This window comes from Adiantum capillus-veneris, chromosome 17 (assembly GCF_014529385.1).
Source record: "Adiantum capillus-veneris isolate H3 chromosome 17, ASM1452938v2, whole genome shotgun sequence".
NCBI classification, from domain to species: Eukaryota; Viridiplantae; Streptophyta; class Polypodiopsida; order Polypodiales; family Pteridaceae; genus Adiantum; species Adiantum capillus-veneris.
This window is the reverse complement of record NC_140947.1, coordinates 24,756,501-24,778,255: the sequence shown is the minus strand read 5'-3', so window position 1 is coordinate 24,778,255 and position 21,755 is coordinate 24,756,501. Positions and strand designations below refer to the sequence as shown.

At 48.0% G+C, this 21,755-nt stretch overlaps 1 protein-coding gene across 9 annotated transcripts in view; it reads left to right on the top strand.

Annotated features, from left to right (window-relative positions):
• Positions 1-21,755, top strand: part of LOC147436936 (Zincin-like metalloproteases family protein) — a 178,440-nt gene that overhangs the window by 115,877 nt on the left and 40,808 nt on the right. For 5 of the 9 annotated variants that reach the window (XM_086486330.1, XM_086486329.1, XM_086486332.1 and 2 more), the window contains 2 exons: positions 7,527-7,662; positions 8,366-8,531. In XM_086486330.1, coding sequence (XP_086342456.1) covers positions 7,527-7,662; positions 8,366-8,531 — 302 coding nt within the window. Of the gene's footprint in view, positions 1-7,526; positions 7,663-8,365; positions 8,532-9,638; positions 10,045-21,755 lie in introns of those variants that run through there. The other 4 variants (XR_015184782.1, XR_015184783.1, XR_015184784.1 and 1 more) reach the window with 4 other exon arrangements.

Here is a 21,755-nt window from a genome sequence, read left to right as displayed (position 1 = left end):
GCAAGGAGCCCTTGCCAAAATTTTGGAATGCGTATATGATGGTCATGCCAAGCGTTTCTACGAAGCTGTTTAGTTTTCAGAGCTTGCGTGGCTAACCATTTGGTCTGCTTTAGCATCGTAAGGTGAGATAGATCGGTGGACTGTAAACCACCACCACACGAACTGCGCTGACCCATGGAGAAATTTCATTGAATTCGAACGGAGCATTAGCCTCAAGACCAAAAGCCAATTGGAATGGAGTGTGTTTGGTGGTTGCTTTGAATGATGTGCGATAAGCCTATGTAGTCCCAAGAATTTCTTGTGCCCAAGACGTAAGGTCCGAATGCCAAGCCTTCCTCAACAAAGCATTAAGAACCCTGTGCCCATTTGCCCTCAGATAGTAAGAACAGGACCAGCGGTGAGAAACTTTGTAGTTAGCAAGAAAATTAGACTTTAGTTCATACACACTAGTTTGTTGTTTAGATCTTTAGTGCCTTTAATATTTTCTACTGTTACTTGACAAATGCTAGCCTTTATTATGGCTGAGTATTCCCATCTCCTCCGGAGGGTGATAGAAACTCAGCTTGTTGTCTTTATAGAGTACGTTCAAAGCATGAATGAACTCTGTACAAACCTGCACCTACTCTTGGGCATGGATGACGTGATTAGGGATGCCATAGTTGTTGTCCAAGCTATGCATGATAAGGTTGATAATCTTATTCTGCCTATTTGGACAAGCGGTGCAGTTGAACTCGTATACTGTCAAGTTTGAACTTTGTACTACTTTGGTTATGTTTTGCCTCTTCAAGGTAGGTTCATAGTAGTATTCATTTCTAGTATTTAGCTTACATTAGGATTTAAGAATTTGTTCTTTTAGAAGTTGTTGTGTGGAGTATGTTTTCTAGGATTAAGTCTGTGAGATGTCTTATCCTTGTTAGTGTAAAGTTGACTACTTGTTTCAAGTTTTAGTCAAGTAAGCTTCTATAACTGATTTTGCTTATGCCTTTCTAATAGCATTTTAAGTGAATAATGGCTTGTTTCATTTAATTTTGTTTGGTAACAAATAAAGTGATTTAGTTTTCCTTTTTTTGTTTTATTGTATCCCTTGCATTTGTATTTTCGTGAGTATTATATTCCCTCTTATAATTTGTAAGTTCAGACTATTTTAACCTTATGAAGGTATATACATTCATATACTGGTTGCCTTGATCATTAGTAATCTCAAGAGGGCATCCGAACTTGCATTTTCATAGAGGAACCTCATCACAGTTGTTGCAGTGCAGTTAGTGGTGGCTGCCACCTCACCCCATTTTGTAGTATGGTCAATGGCAGCGAGAAGGTACTTAATTCCGGGTTGTGCTGGTGGATTGATGTAGCGTGGATAGTGTGTCGTGCTCTCTACAGTGGGTGCTCCTCAGTGCAATGTGCGTGACATCTCACTCAAAACAAAATGAAAACAAAGGAAACAATAGATAACAGCGGATCAACACAGAGACACAACAAATACAACAGACTAGAACATATGAACTTGACTATCTCAAAGAACCGATACAAACTCTGGCGCGGCAGCACACTCAGCTCCAGCCCAGAACTCACGGGTACAATGGGGGTGTCGAGGCTCAGATGTGCAGGGGTAGTGCAGACGTGCTGTGTATAGACTCGCTACCGTAGACGACGACGTTGGACCATATATGAAGAAGACGATAATCTCGACGCAACAGCTACTACTCACATGTACAATCATAAAGAGTCACCAACGGCTCATAAATGTCAACCATCTAAGTCTACCTCAAATTGGTGGTGACCTGGCCACGATGTCGACTAGACCACCGTCCGTATCCCTGCCACGTGTCACTGCCCTGCCCAGAGAGTCCATCCAGTGTGAACCAGACCAGACCAACTGTACTGACTGTGTGTCCTGTGAAAGTGACACTGTTGCCTGCTACAGGTTGCCCGCCACAAGACCGCTCACTGTCTCAGTGAGAGAAACAACTGAAACTGCCAATCGACTGCAAAAGAAACCACTACAGTATTGCTCATGGTGAAACAAAACTGCCTTGCAGTCACCCAAGAGAAAGATTAGTCGCCACACCGCCTGAAGCATCAGTCTCTGAAGGTGGAGCCATCAAATCAATGATGGGACCCTGTTGTATGTGGGCTCTCCTGTCCGTAATTGGGCCGCCTGGAAAAGGGCCAGCCACCTGCTGCTGGGCAGAGAGTAACACCTGTCCTGTAGTGAACTGAGGACGTCAAGTAACACAGCCATGGCGGTTTGCACCAACAATATCGTCGCAGCAAGGAAGGTTCTGCGTCTGCGTCTGAGACAATGGTGAGGACTGAGACCCCTGAGGATATTGTTGATTGTAGTACTGAACTAGAGTCTGTGGGTAGAGTCCCATAAATTGTTGAGAAGTACCTGTTGCTGCATTCTACACTCGTGTACCTGCTTCAGTCTATCCATTCCCCATACCCATCATCGTAGGCTGGGTTGCCCTATTTTCATGTAAAAGCAGTTCTCTAAATCCTTGTACCTGCGTTTGAAGGTGATTAATTATTTGAGACTTTAACTTCAAGGCCCGTTGAAGTGCGAAAATAGTAGCATCTCGATCGACGATGGCGCTCTCAGCGACTCGCAGAGATCCCTCCATAGCTACGTAAGTAGCTGTGTGACGTTGGTGTGTAGCTGCCAACCGCTCTGCTCCAAGCTCAATGGTAGCGATGGCTTGGCTGGACTCCTGCGATATATCCTCAGATAGGCGAAAAAGTGATGTAGAGTCCGACACTGTGGAAGATCTCGTAACAGTGTCAGGCGGAAGAGGGCTGGCAAGTGACCACTCGTGGTGGACTAGGAGCATGCCTCGCTGGTGGAGTAGAGACGGTTGCAGTGGCTACAACAGGACTAGGCATAGGAGAAGAAGCAAATCCAATTGGGGCTTGTGAGCTAGTCAGTGTGGTAGGAGTAAAAATAGCAGCAATAGAGGGAGGAACACACACTGTAGAAGCCACAACTGTGACATACATAGTGTGATCTACAGCGCCTGAACTAACCATCAAACAAGTAGCGGGAGTATGCGAAGAACGTCAAACAGGTTGCATCATCAAAGCTGCTGGCTTTCAGAAACTGGCAGTGATACTAAAGATTTTACTGTGTCCTTCACTACTTTCGCCCTCTTTTTCTTCGGTTTCTCAAGTAGATCCATTGTTTGTTCAATAGCTTTCCCTTTTGCCTTAGAGCTTTTACGCCGTATATCCGCATCCACATCCATGGGGCTAACATGTATGTTAACAATCCAGGCCAACATGGGAGCTGCAAAGCACTGAAAGCTAGATTGCACAGATTGCACCTGAGCTCTGAATCTTTTTGCCCGCGACTGTAAGGAGGTAAATAGAATTTGATGAAAGCAACACGGGATGGTGTTGATGAGGCAGTATAGGCCATCACAGTGAGAGAACGTAGTAGGCACGTCACATCTGCCCTTGCTTACTTTAGCAGCTCTGACCAGAAAGTAGTACTTGAAAATGGCCCAGAGCTTTTTATTTCTTGCATAGTCAGCATGACTAGTACTAAGTAGCTCTTTGCATGCTTGAATGGTCGCATCTTTCGAAAGTTGTGAGTAGGTTCTCATAGCTGGTTTTACTGCAAGAAAGTTTGTCATTCCAAAAGCGTGACCAATGCGTGTAGCCGTCAATGGGTGCCCTCTTACTTTGCGAAAAAGCTTGAGAACCTCATGCACCATTTCCATGGGAATATCAGTAGGCAGATTGGCCTCTGCTAATGCTGACAGACCTAGCGTATGTAGCTGATCTTTTGATAAAACTTCTTGAAGAGACGGATGAGGCCGCTGCAGATGGAAGTTCAAAGTGAATTCGGTTTGAGTTTTGAAGGAAGGAGGATGAGTGATTTGATGGCTAAGCACTTGATTGTTGGCCTTCTTCTTTTTATCTTTGACATCATCTTTTTGTTCATCATCTTCCTGTTGGCTAGAAGACTCTGAGTCAGAGTCAAAGGCAGAGCCGGAGTCGGACGCTTTGTAACTCTCATCAGTATGATCAGTGGAGGACAGATCGGTGAGGCCATGGCTGGAGGTTTCCACGTCTTCTTCCTCTGTCGAACTTCGGGATGTTTCAGTGGGTCTCTGTCAAGACAAGGCTTTCTTCTTGGCTTGCTTGCCTTTTCCAGGCATCGTGAATTGTTCTTGAACTTGCTGTGTGTTGTATCCTTAGAATTGCAAACCTAAAAAGTGTGAGTCGGAGAGTGTTGAAATAGGTCCTTCCTGAAAAGCGTGAGGAAAGAAGCTGAACGTGTAGTGCTGCAACTTGATGGGATACGTTGCAACTCGATTATCTGCAACTCGATTACTGTAGGGAGCAAGAGGGTAGGCGATAGACTGCAGGGAGGGGCGAGTGGGTGGGGTTAGGGTAGGGGCGATAACAGAGATGCAACTCGATTATCTGCAACCCGATTACTGTAGGGAGGAAGAGGATAGGCGATAGATTGTAGGGAGGGGCGAGTGGGTGGGGTTAGGGTAGGGGCGATAACAGAGAACGGATGAGGGTAGCGGCGAGGGGGCCTAGGATAGGGGCGAGAGGTATGAGAGAGGGGACGAGCGGAGGGGTGGTGAGGGGCTAGGGGGGAAAATTGGGCGGGTAGGAGGGAGGGGGATTAGTTAGGGACGAGAGGGGAAGATTATTTGGATAGGGGCGAGAGGGATTAGTTAGGGGCGAGGGGGAGATTGGTTGGGTATACATGGGATTCAGACATCTTTACTTTCTGGGAAGCTTCTGCCCTGGCACGGCTCCGTGGTGAGGACCTTGTGATTCTTCTTCTCGATTTTGAAAAGGCATACGACAGAGTTGACCGGGACTTTCTAGAGGGCACTCTACGCAGGATGGGCTTCTCAGATGCTTGGATCAGAGGGGTGTCAGCTTTGTACAGACAGGCTCACAGTCAGGTGCTTTTTCAGGAGGTAGAGGTGAGCGCTTCATGCTCACACGCTCGGTCAGACAGGGTTGTTCTCTTGCCCCCTTTCTCTTTCTGTTCTATGCGGAGGCGATGAGCAGATTTTTGGTATCACAGCAGGTCGGTCTACGGGGCTTAGCACTCCCTATTCGGGGAGATGAGCTACTGGACGCTGAGTTTGCTGATGACTCAGCCTTGTACTTAGATGGCCAAGAGGCCAATCCACACAGATGTGAGCAGGCTTTGAAGACCTTTTGTTGTGCATCGGGCGCACTGATCAACTGGAGAAAGACAGTGGCTTTCTTGGTTGGTACTGCTCCTGTGCCAGACTGGATGCCAGGAGAGGGTTTCAGGTGGATTCCCCCAGGGACTGTAGTTCGGTACTTCGATTGTCATGTCGGTTTCGACTTGTCTCCCCAGTAGCAGATTGCTCCTCTTCTCCTGTCCATCAGGAGAAAGCTGTTACATTGGAGCTCAGCACGATTTTCGCTGGCTTGGAGAGTAGTAGTTTCCAACCAGGTGTTGCTGGCGACTATGTGGTACATCACTTCCTGCTGGATCTTCTCGAGTTCTTGTATCAACCAGGTAGAGAGGCTGATCAGGAACTTCCTTTGGTCAGGACATGACACTCAGATAGCCTGAGCCAAGGTGGCTTGGTCGGTCATCACGCTTCCTTGTTCACAGGGAGGGCTTGGGATCATAGATCCAGCACAGCAGAGCAGAGCCCTTCTTGGGAAGTTCATAGTCAGAGGACTTCTTCCAGGTGAGGAGCCCTGGAAGGAGTTCTTGCTGCATAGGCTTCGTGCCAGGGTGCCTCAGTCAGGAGGCCCTTGGCAACCTTCGACCAGATGGATCTTTACAGAGTTGCGCCGAGTTGGTTTGAGCAGGAGACTGGAGGACCGCTTCGCTGTGAGTTTGCTTCGATCTTGGGAGCTCTTACGGCGTGGCCTAGAGCAGAGACAGCCGACGTGCACGGAGGAGCGTCTACGGCAACCCCTCGTCTAGAACCCCATGGTTAGCACTCAGAGAGGCCACTTGGTTGGTAGTCGGCCTCATGTTTCCTGGGGTCCCATGGCAACAGGTCCAACGCGCTCTCTAGGTGACTGGCTAGAGTTCACAGGTTTTTCAGAGGAGGTGCAGGGTTTCCAGCTACTACAAGGCATGAGGGGGGTGCAGAGCATGTGTCAGGACATCTCAGAGTCAGTTCCAGCTGAGTGGCTCACGCCTCTTGATCCAGTAGCACCCCGGTGGATGGGAGCCTTCACACGACTGGAGGTTCTCATTTCAATCAGGGCCTGCTCAGAGACTGTCCCAGCCCTGTTCTTCGAGCTTCAGGGTGGGGGGACGATTACAACGAGTTGCAGTAGAGGCCCCGCAGGTAGTAGAGTGCTGCTTTCAGAGGATCCGAGTTGTGGTCATCTGTGGGAGGACTTGGGTCATAGACCCTGACCCAGCAGCTCTTGAGACTGGACACTGGAGGCTTTGGGCTTGGGAGTGTTGTCCACTGGCACGAGTACAGTGGGATCTTGGTGAGTGGCTATGGAGGGACCCCTTCTCTTCTGCAGACCATCTAGGAGTCCCCTTCTTTCAATACACTGTTCGGCTTGGACGTCATATATTTGCAGCACAGAGAGAGGCCCGCCCCGCTGCTGCACGTCATTGGCAGGAGGAGGGCCTCACAGTCGAGTTCTTGGCAGCATTTTGGCAGAGGCTATGGGACTCCACACAGCCGAGGCGCGTCACTTTGTTTCAGTGGCTGGTTGCACACAAAGCTACAGCAGTAGGGAGCTGTCTTGTGCATAGTGGTCTCTCGGCCGCATGTGCAGCCTGTGACCAGTTGGTGGAGAGTCAGCGTCACTGTCTTTGGGACTGTCCCTCGGCCCAGCAGGTGTGGATATGAGTTCTTCGGCTCATGCCTCCTCTCTCCACGGCTCGACAGTACACTTGGGGAGCAGCGGCTTGGTCCACCCTCTCAGGCCCAGCACTTCATTTTGAGCTATCTTCCACCAGCAGGATGATAGTGATGCGGGAGGGACAACCTACACTCCAGCGTGCTACAGAGCTTACTCCACAGGAGCGGTGCAGTGAGAGAGGAGTGTTGGGAGCTCATCAGTGGCCCGACACCTGGTTCATCTGGCGGGCCCGTTGCTTCCATATCTTTGAGGTTCGCCCCGTGCCACCAGCAGAGACTCTTCGCGATTTTTGGCTTGAGCTGATCCACACTCTCAGAGGAGAGCTTGAGGGGTTACAGGGCAGCTCCGACCGCATGCGGGAGTGCCGCGAGGCTTTCCTTCGACTCTGGCGCCTTGGGCCTTTCTACACCTTTGTCCAGGGTGTGCTCAGCTGGCACTACCGTCCACCTGTGTGGATCTTCCCTCCTCCCATCTCTTGATTTAGCCTCATTGTATATATGTTGTTCTTTCATTGGGAGAGCTTCCCCATCATGTTTGTTGTAGCCCTCTCTTGCAGAGGTGGTTGTAGCCCTATGGGCAGTTTTCATTAACTAATAGAAGGATCATTTTCTCGGGAAAAAAAAAAAGTTGTGTGAATAGTCTCTTAGCTGCTTTCACTCTGTACTGTGTTGCAGGAATTATGCATGGGATTATCGAGTACTTAGCAAGTTTGCAAGGCATTATGCAACTGGAGACCCCATCCCTCTTGAAATGGTGACAGCAATGAGGAGATCAAAGGACATGTTTGCTGCAACTCAGCTGCAGCAACAGGTGTGTTCTGTGTTGTGTTTTTGGAATAATGTCCTGAACTATGTGTCTTTGGTGTTTGTGGATCAGCTCTACAATGTGATATATAAATCAAGTCGGCCAGCTTGACACTGCTCATTTCAACGTCTAAGTTTAAGCCTTCAGTTCTTGTATGACCATCAGTTTTCGAAAATGCTTGCATGGAAATGATAGTACTTGTCACAGATTATGTCCAGTACATAATCATTTGTTAATAAAGAGCACTTGTATGGATTGGAAAAAAATTTAACAGAAAGAATGGAAATTGGCAATTCTTTCTTGCTAGGACTTAGAAACCAAGCTTTCGGTTTGCAATGTAAGGAGATGAATCCTGACTCAGCAGCATCTTGGAGGGATGGACTTGACATCTGAGAGGCTCGTGAAGCTAGTGAAAGGACAAGGCTTTGCTCTTCTAGGCTTCAACATAAACTTTAGTTTCATAAGAATAAATTTTCTCAAGGGTTATGAGCTTGGGATTGCTTAGTTTTGATTTGTTTTACCATATGGTACTGTTGTGACACAACTTTTGTATTTCTTTTTCATACAACAATTCACTTTTGCATCTGTAAGTTTATAAAAGTAAAAATAAACAAATTTGAGAAAAACTGACCTAATCGAAAAGATGGTTTTGTTTAGTACCCATGTTCAAGCTTTGTCATCGCTGCAATGTATTCCATTATTTGCACAGGTCTTGTACGCCATGATTGATCTAACCCTCTTTGGGAGGAAACCTCTTCCAGCAAAAGATACAACTTCTGTTATTGCCTCGTTAAAGCACAAGCATACAAGCTACAAGCATGTAGAAGGGACTCATTGGCATGCACGGTTCAATCATTTGATCACGTACGGTGCTGGTATGTTGATTGACATGATTTACATTTTTCCTTCTTTCTACAGAAACTGTGCTTTAATTCCAATGATTTCAGTATGTTTATCGTTTCTTTGCATTTGGTAGAAAGAAAGAGGTTGTATTAATGTCTTAAAGAGGTCAATGTGGCCTATGAGACCAAAACAAAACATACAATGAAAATCTCTCTCTCATAGTGAAAAAGAAAAATCAGCCTAAAGCCAAAAGTGTAAAACTATCTATCAAAGAGTACGCTCATCATCTCCACTATACAAGTTATTGATGAAAAGCTCTCTCTCAAGATATCTCTCTCATGGGAAAATGTATTTGTGCATCATGCATTTTGAGATGCTTTGGCATCTTCCTCCTGTCGCACACAATAATAGCTCTGATCTTCCTTTGATGGGGTGTCTATGGCGCCCTCCTGGTGGGCTTGGGCATCTCACCTAGCTGAGCGCCACTATTCTATCAGGCATGGCACCTCTAGAAGTTGAAGCCTCTCGAGGTTGTTTCCTTGCTGGTGATATGAAGATCGTGTGCCGTTAGACAAGAGTACAAGCAATGCTTATAATATCCCTCAAATTGGCAATATACAGTTTACTTAAGCATTCCAGCATGTGTGTGTGCAGGATACACGTGCAGTAGATGTAAGACAACCCCAGGGAGCTGGAGAGTAGATAGAGCCTCTGTGTGTTGCTTATCCCTCACTCCTTGAAGGTCTTTGTAGTTCTCAAGAACCACAGATTCTTCTGCCAAATGCTTTCTGTGTCTAGGGGCTTTCTTTTGCCTTGAATGTCCTCGCTGGTTGCAGCATTCTCTACAGTCACTGGTTTTCTTTTCTTACAGTCAAGAGCAGTGTATACAAATTGTGTGGTCACTTTATATTGTATTATATACAACTTACTTCACTAGCCAGCGTTGTGGAGTGAGTACTTAGTTTTCGTTCATCCTAGAAAAGGAGGCTTACTTCAGTGTTTCTTTCCATTTTGATTATCCTCATGGATCATTTGTAGCAAGAAGAATGATGAACATTGGATTGAAATGATATTTGCACACAATGAGCACATGGTGGAGGGTCTCCAATTGTAATTTGAGATGTTGGTCGACTTTGTAGAGACTAGCAATTTTTGGAACTGCCAATGGGCTTCTGGACCAATCCAAAAGCAGTAACATGAGAACTTTGGCTCATGCTAGTGCAGGGAGGCAGGATCACGGCCAACACATGAAGACCAATTGAGTACAAGCAAATCAATATGCACACAACCAAATGAAATAGGGAATGCAACTACATGGCCGAGTCTCCTGCATGCCTCCTCAAGTATGAGAAGCGTGCTCAGAGCCACGCCCAAATGCATGTGGTTTAAACAGAAACTTGGCGATACAACACTGGCTAAGAAGAACTTTGCTAAACAGAATCCATGAGAAAGATATTGCAGGTACAAAAGTATCCATCAAAAGCCATAATCACTCTCTCTGGTCCCATGAAAACTCACTGAGTTTTCTTCCCACCCAAATCTGATGTGAGTGACTTCCTTTGCTTCATTATTGCTACTTTGTCCAATTTATCCATGTATGTGATTGTTCCTTGTGTACCTTTCACTATGATGGATTAGGGGTCTCCTAGGTCCATGAACGAGACTACCTTTCACACACACACACACACACACACACAAACACCTTTATTGACGACTTCTAGAGGTTGAATTTGGCTTTTGAGACAAAATGGTGTACATGTACGTTTCCTCTTGGTATCCAAAAAAAAAAGGGGAAAAAAGTATAGAAAATAAACCTACTTCAGAACAAAATAAACTATTATGGGATGTGTGTATGTATATGAGGGATGAGGGGGAGCTCTAACTCTAACTGATGTGGAACTATATGCATTGGGAAGTACAACCATGATATGTGAAGCGCTAGCCAGCTCCTTCCAATACCAAAATGGAGGTGTAGTATGGCATGCAAAGGTGGGTAGGAAATGAAGAGCCCTTCTAGCAAGGCAGCAAGGCCTGCTCTATCTTCCTCTATCTGTTTGCTCATGTCGGATTTCACGGATGGCCATGGGATGTAGTACTCTTTAGGCGTGGTAACCTAGTGGTCTAGGATATCTACAGGCTTGATCAATCGCTACCTGTTGTAGTGTGACCCCTCTTTAGTGCTGGTAGATGGAACTGGGCTAGTGCAGAGAGAGAGAGAGAGAGAGAGAGAGAGAGAGAGAGAGAGAGAGAGAGAGAGAGAGAGAAAGAAAGAGAGATTTTTAACGTCTATGTCGGGCCGAAATCGGCCTATGAGACAAATCAAATGTACATGGTGTGTATGTCATCCGTCTATCGGAAAGACAAATGAAACAAAAACTGATACAAAACTGAACTGAGTGTAGGTAGTGGGGTATCTGAGGAGGGATGGAGCTCTATCTCTAGGGGTATATGCATGTCTATATGCTCAAGGTAGTACAATCATGAGAATGCATCAAGCTATCTAGCTCCATCTGTACTAATGGGGGGATGTAAGATGTGGTACATGGGCGGATCTGGTGCCAAGGCTGCCCGGATGAAAGCTGTCGGGTCGGCCCTCATCCGGGCCACTCGCTCCTCAGTGGCACGGCGCTCCCGGGCTCGGATCTCCTCGATCTGTCGGTGGTGGGAGCTCGCGCCCCTGTAGCCTGTGACTCGTGGTCGTCGTCTAGCTCGGCTCACCTCCGCCTGTGGGAGTGTCACTCCCTTCTGAGTGTCTGGTGGGGGAGGGGCGGTAATCCTCTGAAAGAAGTCTGTGAGCTGCGACTGTCTCCCCTCTGTCTGTGTAGCTGTGTGTGGCTGTAGTAGTGTGTCCCGATGGCTCTGTATCTCTAGTAAGAACCGTCCGAGCTGTCTCTGATCTCGAGAGTCCATGATCTCTCGGAGAGTGGGCTGTCCTCTGAATAGGGCCTCATACCTGCCTCTGATCTCAGTGTATGCTCTGCATCTACATACAAAGTGCTCCTCACTCTCCACCTCCTCTGTGCAGGCTCTGCAGACGCGCTCCTCCCTGGGAACACCAGTATGTCTCCCGATCTCAATCTCTAACCTGTGTGAAGCTACTCTCAGCTGACCAATCGCCACCCGTGAGCTATGTGGCATATATGTGTCCATGTAGCGTGGTCTCTGTATGAACCCCCCGGACAATATGGTGAGAAACTGGTCTCTGTAATCTGACATCCTCGTCCCCAAGCCAGGTGACTCCCAGACTCTCCTAGTGTATAGCTGCCACAGATCCTGGCTCAGTACCAAGTTCCTCTCACTGCGAGAGAGGTGAACATATGGTGAGTGGGGGTCGTACTGGAATGGTGGTAGGCTCTCCATGTCAAGACCGTGTCCCTCAAACCATGCTCTGACCTGTGAGTACCATGCTCTCTCATGCCCACTCTCTGATAGCTGTATAGTTGCCTCAAATGCTCTACGAGTAAGTCTGTCAGGAGGTAGCTCTCTCATCCTCTGGATGAAGCAGACTGTCTGGAATAGTGCCTCTACCACCATGGGTGGTGTGGCGAGCTCGGCTCTAATAATGTCATGTGGCACTGTCTTCTTGCTGCGGAGCAAGCGTGAGATCATACATACCTGTGGCCTCTCAAGCTGTGTCCACTGGTCAGCTGTCAATCCTGGTGCCCATACTGCCGCCGAGTACATCAAGGCCGGGGTGACTAAGGTGTCGAAAAGCCACCCCTTCGTGCGGGGTTCCTGAAAGTGTGCCTGGTGGTATCTCCGCTCTAGCATGGCCAGAGCTGCATATCCTCGGGTGAGCCTGTCAGCAGCAGCCTGCCTCATAGTGAAGGGTCCTGGTAGGCTGGTGAATGTGATGCCAAGGTAGACATAGGAGGTGACTACATCAACCTTTCCTCCTGCTGCTGTGAAGGTGGCAGCGCTCCTCACTGCACTGGATGTGTGAAAGATCATAACCTTGGTTTTGCCAAGGTTCACAGTCAACCCCCTGTGTGTGCTGAATTCGTCCAAGGCCTCAAGATGGCGTTGCAAGCCCTCGGGTGACTCTGAAATCAACACAATATCATCAGCATATAACATGATGTGGACCGGAGTACCTGCCAAGTCGCTCCCCTCTCCCCCTGCTCGCAGTATGTAGTCGGAGATCTCGTCGATGTAGAGCCCAAAGAGTGTCGGGGAGAGTGGGCATCCTTGCTTAACACCAATGGTGCTAGCAATGGTCTCTGAAAAACCGCCTGGGCAACGAACTCGACCCGTCACCTTCTCGTAGAGAGCATATATGGCCCAAATCATCTCTGTTGGTACCCCAATGCTGTGAAGGCGCTGGAAGAGTCTCTCGCGTGGGACTATGTCAAAGGCCTTGCGGAAATCCACAAAGCAGCAGTAAAGCCTCTTCTTCCGCGCCTTTGCCCCATCAATGAGGCAGCGCAGAACGAAGATGTGATCAGTGGTGGAGAAAGCTCGTCTGAAACCTGCCTGGCCTGGAGCTCGTAAACCCTCGATCTGCGTAGCAGCTGAGCTGTGCCTCAAGTACTGCTCCATATAGCTTGGCCATCGTGTGGCCAATCATGATAGTCCTGTAGTTCCCTGGATCCAGGGTGTCGCCAGATTTGTGGATAGGCACTATGGTGTGCTGTGTCCACTCCTCTGGGAAGCCCTCCCCTATAGCCCGGTTGAAGACATGTGCAATCAACGGGGCTATAGTGGAGGCCGCATAAATGATGTGCTCACTCTGTAATCCAGTATGGTCAGCTGATCGTCTGTGCTGCATGCGGCGTATGGCCCTCTCTACCATCTGTGCTGTAAAGAAGGAGGAGCACGTGGGGCGTGGCTCGTGTGGCTGTGGGATAGGAGGCTGTCCTGGCACCTCGTAAAGTCGCTCTGCATAATCATGCCATATCTGTGGATCCTCAATAGCTGTAGTCGGACGTAGCTCGCGCAGGGTGCGCCATGCTGTCGCGCTATCCATGCTCATGAATAGGCGGTATAGCTCAAGCTCCTGTGCCTCTTCGAATGCTCGCCACTTTTGGCGTGTCAGCGTCTTCATATGCCGTCTGGCCTCTCTCTCTGTGATCTCTCCTAAGGCTCGCTGTGCGCGGAGGCGTCGGTATAGCTCTCTGCACTCATCATCATACCAGCGGTTCTGAGGCATAGTCCCGGGGGGGGGAGTGCGTCCTGTGTGAGTGGTGTGTGGAAAGGAGCTAACAGCTGAAGTGTGGAGAACGGAAGAGATATGTGATGTGAGAACTGAGAGTGGTGTGGATGGGTGGAGGAGGCATAGGCCATGCTCGACCTCGGCCGAGTAAAGAGAGGCTAGCTCATGTGTGAAATGGATGGTGGTGTGTGGAGTGTGTGCTGTGGAGCTGTGTGGGATGGTATCTCCGGTGATGGAGAAAGAGAGGTATGTGTGGTCGGCTCCGATGGGTATGGGTGGAATGGTGAAGGATGTGATAAGGTGTGTAGCCTCCCTGGGTCCCAGAATATAGTCGACTGTACTCCCCCCTCCCTCTGCAACTCCATGTGGCATACAAGTCAGGCCCCCTGAGGTGGGCCACTGGACCATCCCGTTATAAATAACGAGACGGTGCTCGGAGCCAAGTCGAAGTAGATGTCGTCCGTAGGCTGTGACTGGAGCTCTGTCTGCTGTATCTCTCATAGTAGCCTCCTCATCTAGAGTGTGTAGTGCCTCTGGGTCCTCGTGGTCTATGAGACAAATCAAATGTACATGGTGTGTATGTCATCCGTCTATCGGAAAGACAAATGAAACAAAACTGATACAAAACTGAACTGAATGTAGGTAGTGGAGCATCTGAGGAGGGATGGAGCTCTATCTCTAGGGGTATATGCATCTCTATATGCTCAAGGTAGTACAATCATGAGAATGCATCAAGCTATCTAGCTCCATCCTGTACTAATGGGGGGATGTAAGATGTGGTACATGGGCGGGTCTGGTGCCAAGGCTACCCGGATGAGAGAGAGAGAGAGAGAGAGAGAGAGAGAGAGAGAGAGAGAGAGAGAGAGAAATGAAATGAAATGAAATGTTATATTAACGTCTTCAAAAGGCCAAAGTGACCTATCAGACCAGAAAGTTACAATGCGGTGTATCTGATACACAGTCAGATTAACAAAATAAATTAAACTAGGATAAAAAAATATAAATACTGCGGGATCCTAAACTAAGCAGTACAATGTGAAGACAATATGGGAGGAGAGTAGAGATCCATCTTCATTTGCACTCTGGACGACGAAAGAGTATGGCTTGAATCCTTTGTTGTAGCCTCCTTGGAAACCGTGTAGCTCCTCTTCTCCATCGGGGTCGTCTAGATCTCCCTAGCTCCAATGCTCGGTCTATGAGAATGCCAGTAGTGCGGGTAGACCTCTCCACCGTTGGCTGCTCCTCTGTGTGTTCTTCTGGGTGTACAATATCTAGTGTGACGAAATCTGTGATCTATCTCTGGGGATGTCTCTCTTCAGCTCTCCTCAGTAAAGTTTCTCTATGCCTGTGTAACTCAAGTAGATATAGCCCAAGACATCTTTGATCCTCATAACTCATGACCCTAGATAGAGGCCCAAAACCTTCTCTGAATAGACAATGAAAACGGCCTCGTATCTCATAGTACACTGTGCAATGACATATGTAATGTACTTCTGTCTCTGGTTCTAGATGGCATAAGCGGCATATCCTGCTATTTGCTGGTGTCCCTCTGAATTTTCCAGTCTCAATCTCGAGCTGATGTGAGGACGTGCGTATCTGGCCAATGGCACAATGCATACCATGAGAAAGATGCGTGTCCATATAGCTAGGTCGAATCACAAACCCATCCCCCGTGAGGTGGAGAAGATGCTCTCTATAGAAATCCATCTTTGTGCCCAACTCTTGTATCGGCTCTATCCATGTCCTCGTGTCTAGCTGGATCAGATCTCTATTAATCTCTACCCGTGTCAGAGACCTCAAGGGTGCCTGTAGAGAGTATTGAAAAGGAGGCAACCTGTCCATGGTGAAACCATGTGTATGAAACCATGATGCCATCTCTGCATACCAGCATGATGTATCCCCATTAAGACCTAATTGTCTGGAGGACTCTAGAGCCACCCTGGCATCTCTGTCTATGGTAGTATCCCACAAATTGTGTACAAAGGAGACTGATCTGGTAAGCGCCTCAATCTCCATAGGGGAGGCAGCTACTTCTGCTCGTATGATATCATGCGGTACGGAAGCCTTGGCTCTAATCAGCCAAGAGATCGTATATACCAGGGGCTTCTCCATACGCCTCCAACCATCCTGGCCTACAGAAGGTCCCCAAACCTGCAGCCCATATAACATAGTAGAGGCAACCAGAGTATCAAAGAGCCATAATTTTGTCCTAGGTTCCTAGAACTAAACCTGCGAACACATCCTCTCCATTCCTCCCAGAGCCGCACCAACTCTAGTTAGTCTAGTCTCTGCTGCTCTTCTCAAAGAAAATCTCGGCCCAGTAAAGACTACCCCCAGGTAAGTGTATGCATCTGTATACTCCACAATTTCCTGACCATATTGAAAGTAGGTACTAATCTCCTGACCCATTGCGGTGTGGTGTTAAACACCATAACCTTGGTTTTACCTAAGTTTACACACAATCCACTATGCTCTGCAAAACTGCGTAGTGCATCCAAATGTCGTTGCATACTTTTTGGTGAGTCAGATATCAACACAATATCATTAGCATATAGCAACAATGGGATCCACGTCCCTGCTAGCTGGGCACCCCTGTCACCCTCTCTGTCAATGTAATCGGACACCTCATCAACATACATACCAAATAGAGTAGGAGAAAATGGGCAGAACCCTGTTTCACTCCAATAGTAGAGTGAACCAAATCAGATACCCCTTCCGGAGTGCGTTCATGTCCCACCACTGATCTGTACAGAGCCATAGTCCCCCAAATCACCTCTATGGGCACCCCCATCTCCTGCAGTCTGCGCATCAATCGAGCTCTTGGTACCATGTCAAATGCTTTGCGAAAATCCACAAAGCTACAATAGATCCGTCTCCCATGTGCTCTGCCGTCCTCATTGATGGCCCTGATTGTCAGAATATGACCAGGGGTGGAGAAACCCCTCCTGAAGCCGGTCTGACCCTTTGCTCGTACACCCTCGCCCTCTGCCCAATTACTCAAGTGTTGCTCCAGAATAGATGCATACAACCGTGCCAATGTGTGTCCAACCATAATAGTGCGGTAGTTCCCAGGCTCTGTAGGGTCACCAGCCTTGCAGATGGGCACAATATTAGACAACCTCCAAGTCTCAGGTAATCCCTCACACATGGCACGATTGAACAACACTACGAGAACCTCCTTTAGCATATCCTTGGCATGTATAAAGTGCTCTGCTACTAGACCGTCATGATCATATGCCTTCCCGGTCCTCATCTTGTCGATGGCCCTTTGTACCATCTCAGGTGTAAAGAAAGTGCTCGTAGCAAGGCAAGGCTTGGTAGGGTCTAGAAGGGGTTCCTGTCCAGGAACCGTATATAATGATGTCGCATATTGGCCCCACACATCAGGTGAAGTAATCACTAGTGGAGGGGAGTGCTCATGGAAGAGTCGCCATGCCTCTCCTGAGTCCCTACTCAAGAACATCTGATATAAGTCTCGCTTCATCTGAGCTAGGTAAGCTCGCTTCTTCCGTCGCACAAGGCGTCGGAAAGCAATGAAAGACTGTCTATAAGTGATAACTCCTAAAAGAAGATCCCTCTGAAGCTGGGCTCTCATCTCTTTGCAATCCTTATCATACCAACTATTCTGGGGCATGCTGCCAGAATGTCGTCTCTTGCTCGGCTGAGTGTGTGGGTATGCCACTGATGCACCCTCATGCAGTGTCTCAATCAGTAGAGTGGTGCACTCCTCCACTGAGAGGCCTGTACCATTTGTGCCAGCTGTGCCTTCCAGTAGAGGGTCCCATATCTCCTCTGTATAAACAAAATCAGTCTCTGGTGTGAATGTATAGCGGGTGCGTGACCTGCCTCTTGATGTCTGGGTTATACTATACTGAAATTTAATGGACAGTGTCAAGAGAGCATGATCTACTGCTATGCCGACTGCCCTGGCTCCCATTGTGAAATCCTGAATGCAGGGGAGAGAGAGAGAGAGAGAGAGAGAGAGAGAGAGAGAGAGAGAGAGAGAGAGAGAGAGAGAGAGAGAGAGAGATCCCATTGTGAAATCCTGAATGCAGGGGAGAGAGAGAGAGAGAGAGAGAGAGAGAGAGAGAGAGAGAGAGAGAGAGAGAGAGAGAGAGAGAGAGAGAGAGAGAGAGAAATGAAATGAAATGAAATGTTATATTAACGTCTTCAAAAGGCCAAAGTGACCTATGAGACCAGATAGTTACAATGTGGTGGATCTGATACAAAGTCAGAGTAACAAGATGACAAAAATGAAATGACAAATGTCACAATAAAATACTATGGAATCCTAAACTACTAGGTGTGAACTAAGCAACTAGCTGGGATAGCTAGATCACAAGAGATCAAGCATCGGTCGCTGGCGGATCTCATCAATCTCCTCCATGGTCAGTATTCTGACCAAGCGTCGTGCATGTCGAGCCAAAGTGATCCGAATCCGCTGATGAAGCCTCCGCCGATGCTGTGTAGTCCTCCGCAATCGTGGGCAACAGGATCTCCCCAGCTCAATCGCTCGGTCGATCAGTGTGCCTCTGGTGTGAGACGACGAGCTCTGCTGTGGTATTGACTCTGTGGTGGCAGCTCTAAAGAAATCTGTGATCTGTCTCTGAGACTGGCTAGCCTCTCCTATCATCAGGCTCTCTCTGTGTCTGCGTAGCTCGAGCAAAAACCAACCCAAGCATCTCTGATCCTCGTACTGCATGACTGTGGAGAATGGTCCAAAGCCCTCTCTAAACAAGCAGTGGAAGCCGCCTCGTATCTCGTAGTACACAGGGCAGTGGCATGTGTAGTGCAATTCTGTCTCAGGCTCGATGTCACACTGGGGGCATGTCCTGGCCTCTGCTGGTACTCCACTGTATCTCCCAGTCTCAATCCGCAGCTGGTGTGAAGATATGCATATCTGGCCGATAGCACATCGTACTCCATGAGACAAGTGTGTGTCCATGTATCTAGGCCTCGTCACAAAACCATCAACCGTAAGCTGGAGGAGATGCTGTCTGTAGAAAGCGATCTTCGTGCCCAACTCCTGTGTTGGCTGTATCTATGTCCTCTTGGTGTCTAGCTGAGTCAAGTCTTGGCGGATGAGCTTGGTGATCTCGGACTGTGTAAGAGTCAGTGAGGGTGCATCCAGTGAGTACTGGAAGGGAGGCAATCTGTCTATGCTGAACCCATGCGCCTGAAACCATGATGTCATCTCCCCATACCAGCATGCTGTATCTCCCTGGATGGCTAACTGTCGAGAGGACTCAAGTGCAAGGCGGGAATATTTGTCTCTTGGAAGTTCCCACATGCGGTGTATGAAGGAGACAGATCTGATGAGCGCCTCAACCACTAGTGGGGGGGCCGCTAGCTTTGCTCGAACAATAGCACGTGGTACTGAGGCCTGGGCTCTAATGAGCCGCGAGATCATAGAGACCAGAGCCTTCTCCATGTCCCCCCATCCATCACTGCGGCCTGTCCTCCCGTGATGATCCACTAAAGGTCCCCAAATCTCAGCTCCATAAAGCAATGCAGAAGCCACCAGAGTGTTAAAGAGCCAGAGCTCCGTCTGAGGCTCCTGAAACTGGACCTGTGAACACATCCTTCCCAATCTACCCAATGTTGCATGGGCTCTGGTCAGTCTAGTCTCTGCTGCCCTCCTCAATGAGAATGTTGGCCCACTAAAAACCACTCCGAGGTGAGAAAAAGAGAGAGAGAGAGAGAGAGAGAGAGAGAGAGAGAGAGAGAGAGAGAGAGAGAGAGAGAGAGAGAGAGAGAGAGAGAGAAATGAAATGAAATGTTATACTAACGTCTTCAAAAGGCCTTAGTGACCTATGAGACCAGAAAGTTACAATGCGGTTTATCTGAACAAAGTTAGATTAACAAAATAAATTAAACTAGGATAACAAAATATAAATACTGTGGAATCCTAAACTAAGCTGATAGGTGTGAAAGGTGAAAGGCGTGAAATGTGTGAACTAAGCAGTAAAATGTGTAGACAATATGGGAGGGAAGTAGAGATCCATCTTCATAGAGATCCATCTACATCTGCACTCTGGACAACGAAAAACTATGGCTCGAATCCTTTGCTGTAGCCTCCTGCGAAACTGTGTAGCTCCTCTTCTCCATCGGGGTCTTCTAGATCTCCCTAGCTCTAATGCTCAGTCTATGAGAATGCCAGTAGTGCGGGTAGACCTCTCCACTGTTGGCTGCTCCTCTATCTGTTCTTCTGGGTGTACAATATCAAGTGTAAAGAAATCTATGATCTGTCTTTGGGGTTGTCTCTCTTTAGCTCTCCTCAGTAAAGTTTCTCTATGCCTGTGTAACTCAAGTAGATATAGCCCAAGACATCTGTGATCCTCATAACTCATACCCTAGATAGAGGCCCAAAACCTTCTCTGAATAGACAATGAAAACGGCATCGTATCTCATAGTACACTGTGCAGTGACATATGTAATGTACCTTTGTCTCTGGCTCTAGATGGCATAATTGCATATCCTGCTATCTGCTGGTGTCCCTCTGAATCTGCCAGTCTCAATCTCGAGCTGATGAGTGGACATTCGTATCTGGCCAATGGCACACGGCACACCATGAGAAAGATGCCTGTCCATATAGCTAGGTCTAATCACAAACCCATCCCCCGTGAGGTGAGAAAATGCTCTATATCGGCTCTATCCATGTCCTCCTTGTGTCCAGCTGGATCAGATCCTGACGAATGAGTCTATTAATCTCTACCCGCGTCAAAGACCTCAAGGGTGCCTGTAGAGAGTATTGAAAAGGATGCAATCTGTCCATGGTGAAACCATGATGCAATCTGTGCATACCAGCATCATGTATCCCCATTAAGAGCTAATTGTCTGGAGGATTGTAGAGCCACCCTCGGATATCCGTATCTGGTAGTATCCCACAGATTGTGTACAAAGGAGACTGATCTGGTAAGCGCCTCAATCTCCATATGGGGGGCAGCTAATTCCGCTCGAATGATATCATGCGGTACGAAAGCCTTGGCTCTAATCAGCCAAGAGATTGTAGATACCAGGGGCTTCTCCATACGCCTCCAACCATCCTGGCCTACAAAAGGTCCCCAAACCTGCACCCCATATAACATAGTAGAGGCAACCAGAGTATCAAAGAGCCATAATTTTGTCCTAGGTTCTTGGAACTAAACCTGCGAACACATCCTCTCCATTCCTCCCAGAGCCGCACCAGCTCTAGTTAGTTTAGTCTCTACTGCTCTTTTCAAAGAAAACCACGGCCCAGTAAAGACTACCCCTAGGTAAGTGTATGCATGTGTATACTCCACAATCTCGTCACGATATTTGAAAGTAGGTACTGATCTCTTGACCCATTGCGGTGTGGTGTTAAACACCATAACCTTGGTTTTACCTAAGTTTACACACAATCCACTATCCTCTGCAAAACTACGTAGAGCATCCAAATGTCGTTGCATACCTTCTGGTGAGTCAGATATCAACACGATATCATCAGCATATAGCAACAATGGGATCCACGTCCCTGCCGGCTGGGTACCCCTGTCACGCTCTTTGTCAATGTAATCAGACACCTCATCAACATACATACCAAATAGAGTAGGAGACAATGGGCAGCCCTGTTTCACTCCAATAGTAGAGTGAACTAAATCAGATGCCCCTTCCGCACTGCGTACATGTCCTATCACTGATCTGTACAAAGCCATAATTCCCCAAATCACTCCTATGGGCACCCCCATCTCTTGTAGTCTGCGCATCAATCGAGCTCTTGGTACCATGTCGAATGCTTTGCGAAAATCCACAAAGCTACAATAGAGCCGTCTCCCATGTGCTCTGCCCTCCTCAATGATGGCCCTGAGTGTCAGAATATGATCAAGAGTCGAGAAACCCCTCCTGAAGCCGGCTTGACCCTTTGCTCGTACACCTTCACCCTCTGCCCAATTACTCAAGTGTTGCTCCGGAATAGATGCATACAACTGTGCCAATTTGTGGCCAATCATAATAGTGCGGTAGTTCCCAGACTCTGTAGGGTCACCAGCCTTGAGGATGGGCACAATATTAGACAACCTCCAAGTCTCAGGTAACCCCTCACACATGGCACGATTGAACAACACTGCGAGAACCTCCATCAGCA